Source organism: Drosophila teissieri, chromosome X (genome assembly GCF_016746235.2).
Source record: "Drosophila teissieri strain GT53w chromosome X, Prin_Dtei_1.1, whole genome shotgun sequence".
Lineage (NCBI taxonomy): Eukaryota > Metazoa > Arthropoda > Insecta > Diptera > Drosophilidae > Drosophila > Drosophila teissieri.
Window position 1 is genome coordinate 11,658,511 of NC_053034.1, and position 20,171 is coordinate 11,678,681.

The 20,171-nt window shown below is 42.1% G+C and overlaps 1 protein-coding gene across 4 annotated transcripts in view; it reads left to right on the forward strand.

Moving 5' to 3' along the window:
* Positions 1–20,171, forward strand: part of LOC122624959 (integrin alpha-PS2) — a 31,437-nt gene that overhangs the window by 4,670 nt on the left and 6,596 nt on the right. For all 4 annotated transcript variants that reach the window (XM_043804762.1, XM_043804764.1, XM_043804763.1 and 1 more), the window contains 5 exons: positions 7,192–7,322; positions 8,992–9,089; positions 14,269–14,395; positions 17,947–18,008; positions 18,571–18,619. In XM_043804762.1, coding sequence (XP_043660697.1) covers positions 7,192–7,322; positions 8,992–9,089; positions 14,269–14,395; positions 17,947–18,008; positions 18,571–18,619 — 467 coding nt within the window. The remainder of the gene's footprint in view (positions 1–7,191; positions 7,323–8,991; positions 9,090–14,268; positions 14,396–17,946; positions 18,009–18,570; positions 18,620–20,171) is intronic.

Sequence of the window (20,171 nt, forward strand, 5' to 3'; positions counted from 1 at the left end):
ATTAGTTTCAATCGCCATGAGATAGCGTCGCCCATTCGGGAAAAGATTCATTGATAAATTTACGAGCCTCGAACGCATCGGACGCATTGGTCATTTAAATCTATCTGGGACACTTCGAGTTGAGCACTTCCCGCACTCCTCGACCTTCGGGCGGAAAGTTTATTGGGGTCTTTTCCACAGCCCCTTGCTGACCCCCTGACAAATGGCGAAAAACATATTTTCATTTCCCGCCCATGCGATCCACCCAGTACTTTCACGCTATTCATGTGAGCCGTTCGATTGGAGCGATAGCCTTTCTGAACTCGCAAAGTTCAGCTTGATGGACCGTGTTAATCGCATAGTCCCAGGCCTGCACTGCGCGAAAATCGCACCATCAAACTGGTCTATTAAATGTTGGAACTATTGTAAAGCTGCAGCAGTTAAATATACTTTGCACTAAAGGGACTTGCATTTGTGTGTAGTAATGCATTTGTAATGATTTCTAGAAATATTTTGTTGTGGAAATATTTTGCTGTGTACTGCGGCTTTCAGGCGGTAGTCTGCTTAGACTTTTCGCACGTTAGCTGGTTGGCTTAGGAGGAGTTGGGCCCACAGTGGGTCCACTTTGAGGAGCATTCGAGGACTGAAGACCGGCGATGAAGTCGCTGAGGAATCCGCCGCAGATCCGAAGCTCCGAAGATCCATACGTAGTACGTAGCATCGATGGAGAGAGTGGCCGGGTGGAAAGTGGACGGAGTGGATGAGGGGGAGCAGGCTATCGGGGCAACAGCATCTGGCTACGTGTGTGAATGGCCTTTTGGCCGTTTGCACTTCTTTTGCCGCCATAAGTCTCTATAATCCATTTATACACACCAGTCGGCGGAGAACGAGCTGCTGCGCTAAGTGCACTTAAAAGCAACGAAAATTATTTAAATGCAGCGTTAAAATTGTTTACAATTCAATAAACAGACGCAAACACACACGGAATTTGGTTAGACCCTGCCCCAGAAGTGGCGACAACTGAAGATACAGATACAGCTACAGCTACAGATACAGATACAAAGATACACAGATAAGGAACGCCAAACAAAAAGTTAGCACTCAGCGACTGTAAACGCAAGTTGGTCGATCTTTAAATGCTCTTTACACTCGTACGTAGATTTGGAAAAGTATCTCAAACTGTTTAGCATACGGCTCTGGAAAATAAAGGAGATTTGTTGAATAACTTATGAGTGAAAAGTATGTAAGCTATATACTGTGCATGGCCCAGACAATATTGATAGTAGCACTATCTATCGGCAAATTCTATATAGAATAAGCGGTCGCAAACTATGAAGTAATAATATTCACACTGACTATTAGCATTTCGAAGAGTTAAAAGCTTAAGATCACTCGGCTCCATGGGATAATTGTGCGTTAAACAAGGGGACAAGATGCGAAGACAAAGATACACAGTGAATGCGAGATACGGAGTGAGGAAAGTGGTGTGCACAAGGTGGCTAAGTAACTACATAGATGTGGTTATTGTTTATAAGGCAACAGCAGCCGAAGTTGTTGGCCAATATGTGGTTTGCCCTGAGAGCGGCAATTAATACACGGTGTAACCGTTTTTGTAGAAGAATTCTACGTGGGCCTATATCTGCTCTGCTACCTTGAATAGCGAATGTATCTCTGTATCTGTATCTATGTATCTATGTATCTGTATCTGGGCATCTATGCAATGCACCTGTATCTGCCGCAGCGGCATAGTTATCTGCGTGGTGCGTTCTATTTACGGTCAAGTGTTCGGATACAAAGCGGCAAGGTTGTCGCCGCTTCACCCAATTGGCCAAATAAAGTCGTTTGTCCGTTATCCAGAACGAGAGTCGATCGGTTGGTTGGTTGGTTGGTTGGATGGTTGGTTGGCTGGTTGGTTGGATAGCCGGTCACAAGTTGCCTTATAGACGGACTTAATGGTCGGGCCAACTCATTAGCCTGACCCCGTTCTCCATGCCTCGCCTGCTTTCGGGATCCTTGTGGCACATTATATCTAGTTCAGTGAAATCGCCGGTGTTGAATTAACACACATCAAACTCTTTGCCAGGCAGGCATAAAATGTCATAAAGATAACTCCCTTGGTTTCCTTTGGTTGCATATTAGAATCCATTTGGTTGCAGGATTAACTTTATATGCCTTTCTGCTACACTCGCCAATCAGCTGAACTGTTATCACTAGAACGTTTATATGAGTAATATGGAAGAAAGCCAGGCGTGTATAAATAGATTATTAGATTGTTAATGTTTAATAATCACGTTTGAATCGTTATAGAGTATTGATGATATAATTTCACTGCAATGCTTCCGAGTTTGTTTGTAAACAGATGATCATTTGAAAACCTTTTGGGCCAGCTGATGTCAGGCAAACGTTGTCGTAACACATTTAGTAACCGCATCCCGAAGATAGCATCTCCAAAGTCACCCCTTGAATTATTTTTAGCCACTTCTCCGGTAGCCCACCAACATCGATCGTAGCCATTGCGGCATTGCAAGATCACTTGAGGAGTTCACTTGGGGTCTCCATCCGCAGCGACTTCCCTCGGTTCTCCAGTTCTCTAGTTCTCCAGGTCTCTGGTTCTCCAGATCGCCAGATCGCCAGACCTCCAGTAAGTGGGCTGCTTGGGTCTGGTGCGGGCAATCCATCTATTGCATAAACTCAAATAAACTACTGTCAGCTGCAGCTGAGATCGTATCGATCGTCTGTCTCTCGGCCTTTTTGTTGTGGTTATGAAATGGCAAAAACGGCGGCGGGCAATGAGTACTGTAATTGATTTCAAATATCTATGCCGCACGTGCACTGCGAAAAACAACAAGCAACTGCTAGCAGCCTGTGCTTCTATGCGAATTTTGAGAACAGTTTAAAATATCTGTTAGTTAAACTAGTAACTATTTCTGTGTTAAGTGTTAACTAGCGTATATCATAATTAAAATAAACAAATATTTATTATATATTTTCTCTGCACTCGGGTACTTTGGCATTTTCGTTTGTTTGGCCAAACCGCCTTAATTGCCGCTTGATTGCGGAGTTTCGAGTGCTGGGGCAGCTATAAGATATCCATCGCAGATAGTCGATCATCGATCGCAGATCAGCTGGCCATAGGGGAACTAGGGAAAACGGAAGTGTCAATGTGTAAAAAAGGTGCTGGGAAACCGCACACACGCGCACTCGAGTACGGGGAAATGGTAAATGGAAAATGGTAAATGGAAAATCGAAAATGGTAACTGAAGAATGGGAAATTGGAAAGGGAGAATGGTAAACTGAAAATGGTAAATTGAAAATTGAAAATGCTAAATCGCTCAATGGACAAAACAAACGCCGGGTCTGTCACGTGTGCAAGGGTTTCGGCTCGGCTTTTCCCAGTTTTCCCAGACCGCCGGGGGGCGCACACATGTTTAGCGCCGACACGCCCTCGCCCTCGCCGTTGCCCACTTTTCCCAATTTCTCCCCGACTCCCGACTTTTGCCTCACCCTCATATCATTCCCTGCCGATCCGATATGATCCTATCCCATGCGATCCATTCGTTTCGGTTCCTTTAACGCCGCCTGACTTCGCAAGTGACTTGGCTGTTTTCCTCCTCACTTTTCTCTGTTGTTCGAATGGAAGGGAATGGTACCCCCTTTTATTTACCTCGCGCCTTACTTGAAAGGTTACCAAGTGACAGTGCCGCTCAAAAGTCAGCCTCAGTCGGCGGAAGTTGGGTTTAAAGTTGAGCCACTAAAGGGTTTTCATAAAACTTAGAACTTTCAATAAACTGGAGTAATGCAAATGAGAGCTGATGGGATCAGCGGAAATTGGCGTGATCTCTTGGGAAACTAAACAATTTTTCGCTGACGGGAAGCGTTTAAAAATGCACATAAACAAAGATCAAAGATCCCGTTTCTCAAAAGCCAAAAGTTTGTTTAACTTGTAATATTTATTTATTGTTTAATAGGGATGTAGCACATGATGATAGTTCGAATTTAATTTCACTTTTGCTGACATGTTTAAGAGAACGTTCTGTGGGGAAATGTCATTTAAACCCCGTTTCTGCAGCTGTCGCTGGGCATCTATGTGCATATCTATCTACCGGAGGCTCACTTTTCTGCAGCACTGTGCACTGAATTCATGCAGGAGGAGGAGGAAATATGTGGCAGGAAGCATGCGCAGCTTCACACGAGCCCCGCACCCACATCATTCAGAGAACCGAGAGCTGCAGAGGGCCTACAAATCCGCAGTGGGACTGAAACGAATACGCACATGAATATACTCGTATAAGTCGTACTCACATATATTCACTCGAACGACGCATAGACGTACACATCCTGCGAACACATGTGTTCAGCTCAGCGGATGACTCGGAAGTCGGGGGCTCAGGAGAGGCGGTAATTTTCGAAAATGTTATTTTTAAAACATTATTTTTATTGCGGCTGCTGCACGCGACGTCCAAGTCGAAGGTAACTCAAGACGGGTCTCTCCCTGGACAAACTCAATTTAGCATTCAAGGCGCGAACCGACAGAAGGTTTCCATTCCCTACCAAACCGTACCAAACCATCGCAAACCATACCATTTTCGTTTGTATTGTATGGCGTTGTATTGTGTCTTCTTTTCGTGGCTCCTTTTTTCCCTGAATTTCGGTTTCAAGACATGTGTGCGGAAAATTGCTTTTCGATCTATCCTTTCCGATTGAGACATTGAACCGTTTTCAAATTACAAACGACAAATCGAGAAATCGAAAAAACCGAAAAAAGCGAAAGAAGCGAACAATCGCATTTGTTCGTTTGGCGCCTGGTCGCATGTTTTGATTTTTTTCAATTGACTCGCATTGATTTTGATCATTTTAGAGGCTGGCATTGTGTGCGGTCGGGGGTTTTGATCTCTATAAGGTCCACTGAACACCCCGGCAATACCATCGCATTCCGGGCTGACGCGTGCTCTAAAAACTTATAAATTAAAATTACGTAAGCCGGAACGCTTGACTGCCTTAAATTCGTTTGGCAATGGGGGAAATTTACAAGTGATGGCAAGCAAATCATCATTAAATGAAAGCACAATGTGACTACCTAAACAAATGGGAATAAGAACATATATTAAAATATATATTAAGATCTTATAACAGAACATATAAATGCAGTTAAATGTAAATAATAAATCAATACTCATTCAAAGCATGATGAAAAATCTATTTATAGAGTTCAACACAATTGCTCGACTTCATAAAGTCGACTATAAATAAATATTGTTCTGCACTGCAATACTGGGAAATCAATTGACATGAGTCAAACAAACAAATATGCATTAATCATCGAGTGAAGAAAGGTCTCTCGTTTTTCGGAAATTTCGTTACTCGCCACTGATTCACTCAAGTGAAATGCAAATGCGATCTACGAGGAGGCGCCCCCTCAAATTGGAAACTCTTCGAGAATGGGGGAACCTGTTTGGGCTTGTGTCATTGCTGTTCGTCTGTCCATAAATTAATATTAATTATATTCAAAGGCGAGCGAGAGAATGATCGAATCGACGCCGTTCGATGAATGCCAATGATGTCAGCACTGAGAGCACACACATATCAGATACAAAGATACGCAGTTGGAAAGATACTCAATTTCAGGTTTACAGAGCGTTAGAGAACTCCACCTATTGCGCTCAGTAGAGCTTTTCGCTAGGGTTTTTTCTAGGTTTTTTGCCACTAAAATCTTAACGTATTTGCCTCACTTTGCAATAAAGTGCAGCTGTGCAGTTCTGTAGTTTAAATCTTTTTTAAATAAGTACCTTGCAAATGCCGCCAGAAACAACAGCTTGCCAACTTCCAAAGACCCGCTTCATTCAGTCGTTTGAAACCCTCCCATTTACTGCGCGACACTTGAAGAAAAAGTGTGTTACACTTGTAATATTCAGAATAATACTTCAAGGCCTTACACAGTTCTGCTGTTTGTAAAGCTCTCCCCTCTTGAATCATTTGATATACAAACTCATACAAAAATAGGAAACTGTTTAGTGCATAGGAAATGTGTTTGTTGAACTCTGTTTGCTGTTTGCTATTTGCACACCATCTGGGGCTGTGAATTTCGGCGCAGTGCACTTACTCGCCCATTCATAGGAAGTTCCGCTGTGGGTCGTCCCCTCTCGAGTTTCACGCATCTGTGGCATTTTTGCTTTAGTGAAGCATCAAATTGTTGCATGTGGGCCGCGCAGGTCGCTCGCCAAGGGGGCGGATCGTCGAAGGCAAAGGGGGTGGTGGCAACAGGGGGTGGGGCGGGGCGGTGCGGTGAATGGGTGGCTTAATCAACTCTCAAGTGTTTGATTTGGACCGTTTGCGGCGTGCCGTCTGCAGCATCCGTAAAAGTTTGCTACACTTGCGAAAAATATGTGACCCTTTTGACTTAGATACTTTAGATTTGCTTTGACAAGTTTACAAGTGGGAAATGCATAAGAAATGGTTAGAAAATATGAGGGATATGTTTTGGAATTCTAAAAATAATAATGCAAATGCAAAACAAAATAAAGACTTCAATTTACGTAGCTATTTCAGATAAATTCATTTGGCAGTTCTTTTTTTCTGTAAATAACTTTCGAATAATTGCCAAATTGTGCCAGTGCATTTATTCACTTTCCGTTTTATTATGCTCAATTTTAATGAAGACCCATTTGCTGCACCCTAGGGTTAAAGCAGCCGACCATCGACGGAGTACTGGGCACCCTTTCCCATTCTTTTCCTTTCTGCTCGCCGCACTTCCGCATTCAATGCTAATGACAGCTGTCAATGTGCGTGCCACGCCGAACTGCTGCTCCTGGAGGCGAACGAACCACTAGAACCATCAGAGCCAACAGAACCATCAGAACCACTGACTCTCCGAAATTCAGAGCCACGGGGATGGAAAGATCGAGGGTGCGGGCGGTGCTGTCGTCCCATTGGGAGGGTTGTCTCGAATGGCAAGTAGGGAGGTTTTATCGGCAAGAATTTCAAGAGTCCAATTAAATGTGCTAAAGGAATGGCATAAAGTTGAAAGTGGGAGCATCGGGAACTCATCGAAGGATCATTAAAACGGGTTTCGAGTGCCGAGCAGATGAGCAGACAAATTGTGGCAACTTTCAATGTCACATTGGTATAGGATATATGTACAGGATAAGGGATTTCCTTTCTATAAATTCCTCCTATGTATTTATTAATATTAACCCCCCTTATTTTCCGTTTCAGTGTCAGCTTGGTCGTTGGAGCACCCAAATTCGACACATCCCGCTATCAACAGGGCGTGGTCGAGGCAGGAGGCGTTTTCAAATGCAGCCTCAACGACGACGACTGCAAATTGGTGCCATTCGACTCCAAAGGTAAGTTGATCGAGGCAAAAGCAATATACAGTATACATACAGTATACATACGAGTATAAGCACTTTAATTCGAGTCTGAGTCTGGGTCTGCGTCTGGTGGTGGCACCTCTTGGGTAGATGGCAGTTCCTAAGCGCAGTAGTTGGCGCCAATCCCCGCGAGAAACTGGCGCCAGGGAAGCAGAAAGCGCAATTAGTTTATTTATGGCCAACACGCATGCGCAACCTTTTAGTATGCAAAATGCGGAGAATGCGGTGGCAAACGAAATGTGCAAAATAAATGCGAGAAATGCAAAATTACGATAATATATATTTTTAGACAATTGCCGGCGAAGAGAGCTGAAAAGAAGCGAACATCCGCGGCATAGAACGGAAATGATCAACTCACTCGCATGCACTTCCTACTGTCGCCCCAAAGTTTTTGCATATTTTTGCCATTAACTGCGCTCCCTGCACTCGGCGTTTGTCTGCCATAAATATGCACAATTCGATGCAAATCGCGGGAAAAGTGGAAAGAGGGGGAAAAAAGTAAGAAATAAAAGGAGAGAGGCAAACACCTTGGGTAAAAGTTATTGACACGTGCCCCATCAGACTGCAGACTCGGTAATGGATGTTGGCGAACCTTAATGCTCCCACGGGGGTGTGTCCCATAAATTTCCAGACACCCCGCTCCCTCCTCATACCGCTAAAATAATATATAAATCTCTGCTCAAACTCATGCTTAATGTGGCTAAAAACAAAAAATAAATAAAAGGAGTCAACAGGTGCTTCATTCAGCTCGCAGGTTCGTTGGGTTTGGTCATCTACTAAAGTGATTCTGTGTGATTCATCGGGCTCTGTCAGCCATTCATTAGTTGTTAGATCTTATTCACCACTCACCCACCATTCATTTCGCCGAATGCGTTGTCTTCATGACGGAATATTCATAAATTCAATAGACGGAAGCGATTAATGTGTAATTCGTTGTGGATAAATAAAATAATGATGCGTTTGGATTTCTGCAAAATTTCACCGATTGTACATATATTCTTTCACAAAATCTGCATACATTTGAACTGCTAATCCATTAAAAAAATGGCATTTCAAAGGACATTTAAGTCATTTAAGTTAAGGACTTAAGTTCTCTTTATTTTCCACAATTCTTCATCCATCCATCACCTTTAATTACCATTTTTGAGCACTCACTCCTGGCCTTTTATCCCTCATTAGCCCTAAATTTGTACAGTTCGCACACTCCATAATTGTTCTAGCCCATATTGCAATTAATATCACATATATACATAAACGTATAGCACCTCACTTTGCCCCTGGAAATTGTGTCATAAATCAGCGACAGAGGAAGTGACCATCATCATTATCCACGTTCTTCTCAAGTGTTTTGTGCAGCTCAGTGTAGCTTAATTAGTTTGCCTTTCTCCCTCCTTTAAAATACATATTAATTTCACTAAATTGTTCATTTCCGTCCACATTTTGTCAGAATTACTTCTGCGTCTTTGTTTTTTTCGCTCTCCCCAGAGATCTTAATCTTTGCCCGCTTCTTTCGTTACATTTGAAAATTAGGTTTATTATGTTTTCAGCCGTTTTTGCCGCCTTGCAATTTTGATTTGCGAAATATAAATGTGCGTTATTTATTTGACGAGTTAATAATATGAATTTCTCCTTTTCGCAACAGGCAACAATCGGAATGTGGACAAGGAGATCGTGGACAGGAAATCCTATCAATGGTTGGGCGCCACTGTGGCCACCGGTCGGGACAGTGACTTGGTTGTGGTGAGTGTGAAATATGATAAAACCCAGGCTTACTTTCATTTTTCCTTTTTAAAGCACGTCTTAAGTCATTGATTTTATTTCTGGTTTTACGATTACCTAATGCCCTTGTGGTGTGCCCTAAAAATAGTTAATAACCCACCGATAGCTCCTATTATCGCCCATTAAAACCCCGCTTTATGGGGGCACACAAAGTGAGTCAATGTGAGGACTAAGCCGAACGATACTTTCATTTTCCGCAGACCACAAGTCGACCTATATACTAACTAAAAACGAAAAAAGAATGAAAACCACTGGAAAACCCGGTCAGATTTTAGTGTTCACCGATGATGGCATCATCGTAGCTCGTTAAAATGTCAAATTGCATTGAAAGTGCAAGGGAATTGATGGCATTCGCCCACCTCAACGCGTAACTGACACCTTTTCCATTTTCATTTCCATCATGTGCCAAGAAAATCTCTGAGGAAAATTACCTTTTTTATGGCTGTCTATCGGATTGCCGTTAGATATCAGTGGGTGTTACGGACAGAAGACTGTGTTCTCTCAATGGGGTTTTTGGATTTGGATTTTGCTTTTTGGTTTTGGTTTTGGTTTTCGATTTCTATGATTTTGTCATCACTGCGGTTCACCGGTGGATTGCGTCAAGTGAGCCACAATAGAAAACCAAGACAGATGGAAAACTATAATAAGATACCAATGCTCAGATACAGTGCTTTGTGGCTGCACAGTGAGAAATCTTCAAGTTATCTCATGAAAATATTGATAATATTTGCATTTGTGCAAGTGTGCTTTCTTGCATTTGTGCTAAAGTGCTTTTCTCCTTTTGGAACTATTTCTATTGATTTCTGTATATTTAATAGTACACTTTATTTGAAAGCACTTTCGCATTTATAAAAATAAAATATTGTACACATTCTATGAAGTTTCTGTTTGTGCAAGTGCGCTTTGTTGCTTTAGTGCCAGAGTGCCAGGGTGCTTGTGTGCTTTTCTGCTTTTGGAACTCGGACTCTTAAAGGTGTGCCACGTCTCGCAACTTTTGTTAATTGCGTTGGCGTTGGCGTTGGCTTCTTTTGTTGGCCGCTTGTTGACCGCCCACCCAGCATAAACATTTGATTTTCACTTTAGTTCTCAATTAACTTTGATTTGGCCCATTTGATTTTGGCCCTGGCGCACCAAGAACCGTTAACATTGATGGCCGGCCAGTACGCCCTTTGTTACCCTTGTTGTTGCGGCCAGGTCAGCTCACTTCCGCCAAATGGGAAATGGGAAATGTGAAATGGGAACCTGGGACCTCGAAACTTGGGAACTGGGTCTGGGACTCCGAATGGGAATGGGCATGAGAATGGCCTTCAAACGCCCATTAACCGGATGAGGAGCGAGCAGGTCATCCGTCCATCCATCGATTGGTTTTCGCTGCCCCAAGTGCCCCGCCGTATTTACTGGCATTACATCAGTCGCTGAGTTAATGTGTGCTGTAGCTAAGGAATTATATCATCGGGCAGCTTTAAACATTTATTTGGCCAGTTCTTCAGGGGGTTTCATCTAATTTGCAATCTTAGTTTCATATAAGAAAGGCTTATTCAGCATTCTAAGATGCCTTGAAGTCGAAATCGGTAACTCGAAGTGACCTTTAGCCTGGCTCATTGTTTTGGGCATGTCAACCATTTCCATATCCATTTCCATTTCCATTCTTTAAAACCAAATTGTTTTGTCGTGTTCCCGGCTTATTTCCTCAGCAGCTTAACATATTTTGAACGATTTTTGTGCCTGGCTTTGTTTGAGCTTTCTTTTCGCTTGGTTTTTTATTTTTTACATTTTTTTTTTAGTAGTTTTGAGATCTCTGTCTGTATTTGGGCTTTTGTTTTTGGGCCGATTTTTTGGTGTATTTTTTTTGTTCATGTGGTTTATTGCCCATGTTTGGAGCAGAGTGCATACCAAAACGCCAACGATAAATTTTTGAGACATTAAACTGCACTTTTGCAGACGCCGTCGGTTCTTCCTGTTTGTTGTTATTGTCGTTTTTCTTGTGGGAGCAACAAAAAAAGGGGAAAAAAAAGAAAACAACAACTGAAGTCAAAAGTCAACACGTTTGACATGGTCGACATGCAGACGTTACCATTGCGAAGGCCCAAGAATATCTGGGGGCCCCCAAACCAGATGCAGATGCAGATGCCAAATCGGCTAGGCCCAAGGCAACTCCGATCTGAGGATCCCCTGATCCCCTAATCCCCTCTAGTCCCTGATCCCCCGATCTGTCCTCCTACTCCGCGTCTACTATATATAACGATTTGGATCTGTGTGTGCGAGTGCCCTGGCCATATTGGAGTTCAATAGCGCTGCAATTTCGCAGATCGTGTCGATGATCATGTCGCAATCGAAGCACGGCTAACCAAACAGCATCTCCCCCAGAATGGGTTAACCCAAAGCCGACTATTAATTACCTAACCAAACGTTGCTACCTATATAATGTTTATTTATTTATGGAAATTATTCCAAAGGTTTCTTGAGCAATGAAATAATATTTCTTTGAATCAGAACGCTCAAAGGTTGCATTCTTTTTCGCTGCATACTTTTAGACACTTAGATTTTGAGATTTGGAAAGCTAACACCTGACTGCCCCGAGCATACCCGCCAATTTTCGATCACTGGGCATGCAGCATTAAAAAACGTAGCAAAAAGAGACCGCACGACATGCGGCACTTGCCCCCAGGCGGGGGCAGCTGCGAAAGAGACGGCTATATGGGCGGAGAGAGAGAGACAGAGAGAGAGAGAGAAAGACGCAGCGAGTGAGTTCACAGTGATGTCACCTTGGTGTTGTTGCGCCGCTGATTGCGGATCATGGTCATTGTGGGCGGCGGCGATGGCCACCCCGCCCACTCGGCGACAAGTTGTTGATTGGGGCCACATTCGGCGTGTGATCTCATACCAATATGTGTTTTTTTTGGGGCTACAGCATCCCATTGCTGCCTGATCCTTGGCCCAAATTCACGGCAATTAATGCTGACCCAATTTTATTAAAACTTTTACAATCGGTGGACTCACTGCTTGCTGTGTTTGGTTGGCAAATAATTCCCTTAAAGTGTTTATTACCCAGCTTTTGGGGTCAGCGCAGATGAGGTATGCAAATATTTACCACGTTCAAAATAAACCTTGGTAAGAAATGTATAAATATTGCCAAATGATTGCATTAAACTGTAAGATACTTATTCAAAGTCCAATAAACCAGCGTCGTAGCCAACTTTCTTGCCATAGTTCGAAATGACTTGGCCATAAATAAGGCATCTGGAAATGGTAGCGATTTCGTACATATGGCAGCCCCACTCTTGGCCAAAACCCATATTCATAACCATAATTTTTGATTTCAATGCCCGGGATGAAGAGCAACTTGGGACCTGTTCCATTCGGGATCCATTCTCCACCGGCCACTCCTCATTTGCATATCTAACTATTTTACCGCGAACTGCAAACTCTGTGCTGGCCGCTCAGTTCGCCAAAGAATCTGTCTGTCTGATAATAAAGTTTTTAATAGGAAATTGCTATTAACTTATTGATCATGGCCTGGACAATGGTCCACGCGGCCAATTGTTGGGAATTTCAATTGAATTGTTCAACGCTCCCCCGAGTGCCCAGCGGCAACTCGATTGTCTGTCGCGGCTCGCAGGGTCTTGTTTTTATTATTATTTGCCCATTTCTTATGCACACACTGCGAGAAACTTCAGGTATTAGACCGATCACTTGATTATGGATTATGTTGTTGAAAAAAGTCTTGGAAATTCTAACGCTTTTGTTATACAATGAACATAAAGTCCTTAAATGCCAAGCTCTTCTTGAACTGCGTGTTGAAAGCTATAGAACCCATGAGTTTTGCCCCTGGTTTTGTTCTAATTTCATTTGGAGTTGACCCAACTTTCGCCAAGTGTAGGGATAGCTGGACTGTGATTTTCTTGTTTTTTTTTGATATTTTTCTCGGTTGCCCGTTTCTGCGCCTGCTTGCATAATATGGCCTGGCCCATAGATTTGTGATTCAATGGGGCATTTGAATGGCTCAGCCTCTCCATCCGCTTCCATCCGATATCCGATCAGCATGCATTTTTGGCGATAGCGCGTCATTTTGAGTTTATGTCAGAGTTGCCAAAAGGAGGAGCATGGAGGAGGATGGAGCAGGATGGAGCAGGCGGCTGGAGGAGGTGGATGGAGCAGGCGGAAAAGCGACAGATACAGAGAGCCACTGGTTGCCATAAATGGCACAATATGTATAAATTTGTAAAAGTAATTGCACTGCGGAGACAATGGCCAGGCCTAAGATCTTGACGCTGATGTTGATGCCTCCTGCCTTCTGCCCTCTGCCTACGTCTTCACTTTGCTGTTCCTGCCCCATACCCAATGCCTCATGCCCCATGCCACAAGCTCCGCAAACCGCTGACCATATTTGGAACGGCACTGCGACAGAGATGGCTGAGACCTCGAGTCTCGTGCGTGTTTTATGTCCAACTGCCAGCCATTTATACATTATAAAACTATATAAACCCACAGATCTGCTGCGATGCGAAGCGATCCAATGCGACGAGGCTAACTCACTCCCCGAGCACAGTGGACCCAGTAACTGCGAAAAAATGCAGAAATTGATAAAGGAAAGAAAAGAAGTGGGGTGAAAAAAAACAGGAACCAGTTAAATGTAGTTAAATAGAAATTCGTATAAGTGGTAGCTCTTAAAGTTCTTGCTTATGACAATATAAATCTTAAAGTTCTATCATTCATTCCATCCTAAATTCATCCAAGGATTAAATAAATGGTCCCACTGTGCCTGGGGGATATGGGGTCTGTTAATTCGCTTTGGCCATTTTAGGAGGGCCACCACTCCATGCCTTTGCCGTTTCTGCCGTGGCCTGCCATTGTCTCACATCTTCACCAAATAATTTCCATGCCTGCCCCCGCCTCCTTCACCGGCACCGGAAAAAAAACATAATAAATATTAAATTTGAGTAATTTTAATAAATAATACGCATAAAGTGAAGGGATTTATAATGTAGCCACCAAAAATGATCTATTTAAATACAAATTAGTTTTGCATGCATATCTTAGTAGGAAATTCTTACACTTAAGTATTATTCAATATCTACAGCTTATTTGCCACCGTGTAATGCACTCCATCTCCAATGATTTTCCCCATTTCCCATTGCAGGCCTGTGCACCGCGCTATGTGTTCCACACGATGACGCCATCGAGGGCGTTCCGCATTGATCCCGTGGGCACCTGCTTCACCTCGCACAACTTCGAGGAGTTCCACGAGGTCTCCCCCTGCCGGACAAGTGAGTATCGATCCGGGACTGGGAACGGGATTAGCATTAACCCACACCAATGGGCCTAATTCGACCTCCGATTCGCTGGGATTCGGTGTGATTCTGTAATTCGAGCGGCAGGGAATCCCTTGAAAAGCGAAACTCAAACTGTCAGTCGCTGGCATTCCTTCGGCTTTTGTTGCTTTAGTGTACTATACTTGTAGTTAGCTTCATTTTTTTTTCTTTTTTTGGTAATACCCGAGCGTATCGAATAACGGCTACTTTAGGGAAAGTGAAAAACGTCGAGAGTGCCCCACAATCGCCTTGGCCACAATTTAGTTGGCTGCAACATGTTGCAGCATAAGAGTCGATTTTAGGCAGCTTGTTAAAATATTCAAATATTTTTAAAAACACTTTCCACAATTACAAGGATTTTTAAGAAGATATCGTATATACCTGTAAGTACACGAGTTAAGTAAAAGTTAATCCATTGTCCGATAACTTCAAAAGAACCTTTAATGTTTGGACTACAAAGTTTATTATTCGAACGTGACCGAAATATAGCTTCTCTTAAGATCGCAGCTGTTTGAAAGTGAAGTTCTGTATGTTCGCTCATTTCTCCAACACAACTTAGCGCTAAGTGACTAATTCGACGTCATTTGGAGGCATAAACCAAGAGCAACAGCAGATCCAATCGTAAACCTTTGCAACCCAGAAAATCTCCACCCATCTCCAGATGGACTGAAAGATTTATGCGACTTGACAGCCGACAAATGCGCACCGCGGAAAACTAGAAAAAACATATCCATTCTGTGTAGTTTCCTAGTGCGGTGTTTGTAAATCTAAAAATATTTAATTCGATGTTGTAGTTTTGTAGCTTTATTTCTCTCGTTCTGATGCATTTTGTTTTTCTAGCTTTTACCTCAGCATTACTTTCCCTTGCTTTCTATTTTATTCTGTTTTTATTATTTTTACGCATTTCTTGTTGTTCGTTGATTCTGGGACAGCCTGCCAAATTTGTTTGGTTAGTCATCGCTTTATACCGACTATATCTAGGTCTATATAAATGGTCATATAGGTACATATATTATATATGTAGTATGTAGTATGTGCGAGCACACATGGGGCAGTCGCGTCCTCCTCCTCCGCAAAGTTTCGATGAGGTGTGATTATTTTTAGCAGCGCCTCGCAGATGCAAAGCATTCAACTGGCGTGTCTATATGCATATATCTTTCGGATTTTTAAGGAGCTATATCCGTATATACATGTATGAATATGTGTGTTTACGTATGAGTCTTTCTATATGGGGGCTAGCATATGGCCATTAGTCGGGGTTGTGACTCTTGAACTAGTTTATCATACGGAAGAATTGCTTTGCCCATTTCAACTTTCAGTTTTATAGCTTATTTGCTTAGTGGTTCGTGGAATGGCCAGCAATATGATTGCGAGGTACACTGCATTTGGTTCAAAGTCTGAGTCAATTGAGGTAGTGAGCTGTAGTAGACTGATTCATTCAGCAAAATGTCTCATTATTAAGTACTTGGTCCATGTAGTTCTAATGATAGTTTGCAACTGCATATGGAACACGTTTTGTAGGATAGTCACATTTCAGAGAGCTCTTCTTACTAAAAAAAAAATGCAATAAATTATTTAGAGTGTTTTGTGGGAAAAGCTGAATATAATTTCCATTTTCATGGAATTTACAAAGCATTAAAGGGGCTTAAAATATAAATATAAATCTTAGATTTTACTTTGAGTTATGGGCTTAATTTATAGCAGTCTCATAAGACTGTGAAAATGAACTGCCATTTATTTGGAGAATTTAATATGCTTGTTTAATATGTTATAGTTGGTTTTACATTTTTATGATCGCCTTATTGGCTAGATTTCTGTTGAACCAGTTGCATGAGCTCATATGCGGCGATTGCTCAATCCGCGTCCAAATTGGCCCGGCCAAGGGCGATTTATAGATTCTAAACACACACGAATGGGCCAACTCGATTCCCAGTGGCCAGTTGGTTGCGTTATTAATGCTGTTGTTGTGAAATGATTAGCAGCAACATCGGCAGCAACATCAGCAGCCGCAGCAGCAGCAGCAGCAGCAACTCATCCTGACAGTCGGTTGGTTGGTTGAGCACATTCCGACATCACTGAAAGCAATAAATACCAACTTAACGCACAAAATGCCAAACTAAATAGTTAAAGGAAACACAGGGCAGGCAGTACAAAAAAAGAGGGCTAAATCAAAGTACAAAACAATCGAATCGAGTCGAGTCGAGTTGAGTCGAGTGACCAAGCCAAGTTGAAATGTCGGCAAAGGAGCGGAGTTCTCTGCGTGCCCTTGCTAAAAACTAATTGTAATTCAAGACGGGGCGATTTTATTATGGGAATTACTACAACTGCGAAGACAATGCCATGGGTATGCTCACGTACGCGGAGGACCTGTGTGCGTTACGATTATACAAAAAAAAAGACAAAAAGACAAAAAACAACAAAAAAGGGGTAAAAGAGTTGACTTATGCGATTGCCGGTGCCAGCAGCAACATGTTGCTGCCGTCGCTGCTGTCGCTGAGCTCAAATTGAAACACTTCGAGACAAATTGTTATCGTTTAATTTGATCAAACGCACGATCTGCCTGTTGATTTCTCTGTTGTTTTTGCTCCAAGTCCCCCCTTTCCTGCCCCCTCTCCCCCTTTTTAGCTGGAGGCCTGGCTTTTATCCGCGCATGTGACATCAAGTCGTTGGTGTGGCGGGAAATACCCTTTCCAGAAAACAGGATAGTACTAATTTGACAAAGATATGGAGAGCACGTGAAAGAAAACCCCATTTTGATTGCATTACATTAGAGGTAAAATTAAACATTGGGCGACATAGTAAAATGCCCACCCGGGGGCGCCACAAGTTTCGCAGCGTGCAACTATTTTGATAGCATTGTAATAGGGTATCCTAGCACTCGACTTACTGCCGTTTTGTTTCTTGTTGATCTTTTTGCTGATGTTACGTGATTTCGTATTTGGTAGCAAGGCAACATTCGCCAGACACTTTGCCGGACAAACAAACAAACAAACAAACAAAAGGCGGGGCCAACAAAAGGATGTGTGACTGTGCATGGGGATGTGGATGTGTTTGTGGATATGTGTGCGGATGCCGTCTCCACTTCGGGCCTCGTCTTGATCTTTTTGTTTGCCGCTCGCAGGCAGTTGGGGCTGCCTTTATTGTTGTGTTTTCATTTCAATGTCCATCGCTGTGGCAGGCAAAGATCTTGCCCCAAAGGCGCGCTCTAATCCTTTTATGTTGCTCCAACTCGCTCGTCCAACTCTCGTCCAGCGTCTGACAAATAGCAGCGCAATTTATTGCATTGCATCGGTAATTATTTGCAATTTATTGTCCCACACACCGTTCCCCTTTTTCGGAAAAAAACGGCCCCGTGGCCCTGCGAACATTTATGATGAAATCGCACAATGCCTAAATGGTCAACTGCGTGTGACTGGCATTCCCCTTGCCCCAGCCTCCCATTCTTTTTTCTTTTTTTTCTTTTTTGCCCAATCACTTATGCGATGCATTTCCATCTCTCGTTGCAGACAACTGGGGTTATCATCGCCAGGGCTCGTGTCAGGCTGGATTCAGTGCAGCGGTCAACGGGGTAAGTATTCATTGGGCATACCCGGTATACCCTATCACAGAGCGGGGGATATAGGCAAGCATTAAAGCCTTTGATATCAGTAATAAACTATTCAAATAAATTAAATTGATTTAAACCCAAGATCATCTAGATCATCTTAGTATATGTGTCTAAAATTATGCAGCACAGATCAAAACATAATGGTGCATACTTCTATACACATTCATAGGTTATTTTTTAAGACCATAGTATACATAACATACATTTCATATAATTTGCAAGAGTATCCCCAGTGCGTCAATTAACCAAATCCGATCTCCAGATCTTCAGAGCGTTCTCTTTTTCTCACTTTTTCATTTTCTTTTTTGTGGACTTCATTGAGTTATTATATGCATGGAATGATTCGGATAAGACGGACGGACGGACGGACGTGGGCACGTTTAGTTGGCACCTCGTTGGGATCGTGGCATAGCATTTGCATTCACAATTGCATCCCCAGCATTCGATTTGACTATTATACACACATACATATTGTACATATAACTATCTACGAGTATTTGTAACCTCTTTTCTCCCGTTGCAGAATGGCTCGCGTTTGTTCATTGGCGCACCTGGCAGTTGGTATTGGCAAGGTAAGTGCACGTTTTTCCCACATGTACCGTGTACCGTTGTTCTACTTCTTATTTATTTATTTATTTATTTATCCGTACCTCAATAACTTTTGTCTCTTGAGACGAGTTACTTTACTGTATGTATTTTGATGTTGCTGCTATTTCTAGTATCTCGTGTCTCAATGAGGCGACCGAAATTGATCCATTGATCCAATGTATTTAGACATAGCTAGAACTATAAGTAATATCCTTAAACCCTAGACGATCCCAAACACACACGAACACACACACAAACACACACGTAGTCTGGTTTGAAATTTGAATTTCGTTATCCCCGTTTTCATTTAGCATCTAGCATTTAGCATTTAGCATTTGTCTTCGTCCTTCCCCTAGCTATGAAGCCCACGAAAGTATTGAATTTTGACTGCCTTCCGATGTACAAAATCAAAGTGATTGCATTAACATAGTATCCCCTAGTTTAGTTTATCTTACTCCTACCCCTTCGTGTGTTTCTTTAATTTGTATCTTTAGAAAGTCCGTAACCTTAGTAACTTTCACAGAGATACGAATTGAAATGATGGATACTATCCAAATAATATGGGTCCAATTATATGTGTTTGTACCGTAATACCCATTTTCCAAAGTCTCTAACACTCGATCCGTAGATCTAAGTGGACTAAGTCAAATATGCATCTGTAGAAGATGGAATGCCAAATTTAGCTGTATCTTAGATGTGTCTAAAGTGCATGTCGTATTGTAGTGTCGTCTAGTCGATAAAATATCCTTAGGTATAAGGATCAAATTATATAAAAGCGTTCTCTTTTTGTCAAATTGTATCTTTCTAAGTAAAGATAAGTGTGTATCTGAAAACGTTTTTTTGCTATATCAAATTTCTCAAAAAACATATAACCAAACTTTAGTTACTAAAGTAATAGTTATGTGCATTTTAGGTAGAATTATTAAGTGCACACTTATCACAGAAATAAAGTTGCCTAAGTTTTGTGACGTACATTCATATATGTATGTATATTGTGTTGTCGAGTTGTTGTCCTCCAATTCGTTTAACCCCAATTGGCCTAACGTCGCACTGTTGTCGCTCCCAGAAGCTAACTAGATTAGTATAATACGAAATTGTTCCGTAAGGTACATTAAAATTAAAATCAAAATTTTGCTAACTCCGATATCATCTACAACTCGACAGCAGGAGTCAGCATTATAACCGTAAATCGTATTATTGTTAATCGTAATTTAATGTATACTTAACCCAATTGAAGTTAGCTGCATTTACTGTACCGTATTTGATACACGAATTCTACTGTAACTGTAACTGTAACTATAATCGTATCTATAACTGTAACTGTAACTGTAACTGTAACTGTACCTTTACCGTATAACGCGTCATGTTCTTCCTGATCTGATTAATCAAAATTATGTTCTCTCTTTCTCTTTATATTTTTTGCTCCTTCCTCCACCTTCTGTCTCACTCTACACCCAATCAATCTCCCGTGTGTCGGGGCAAAATGCATGCGATTTTGTACCGAAATTGATATGAAAATGCGAAATGCATTCTGTA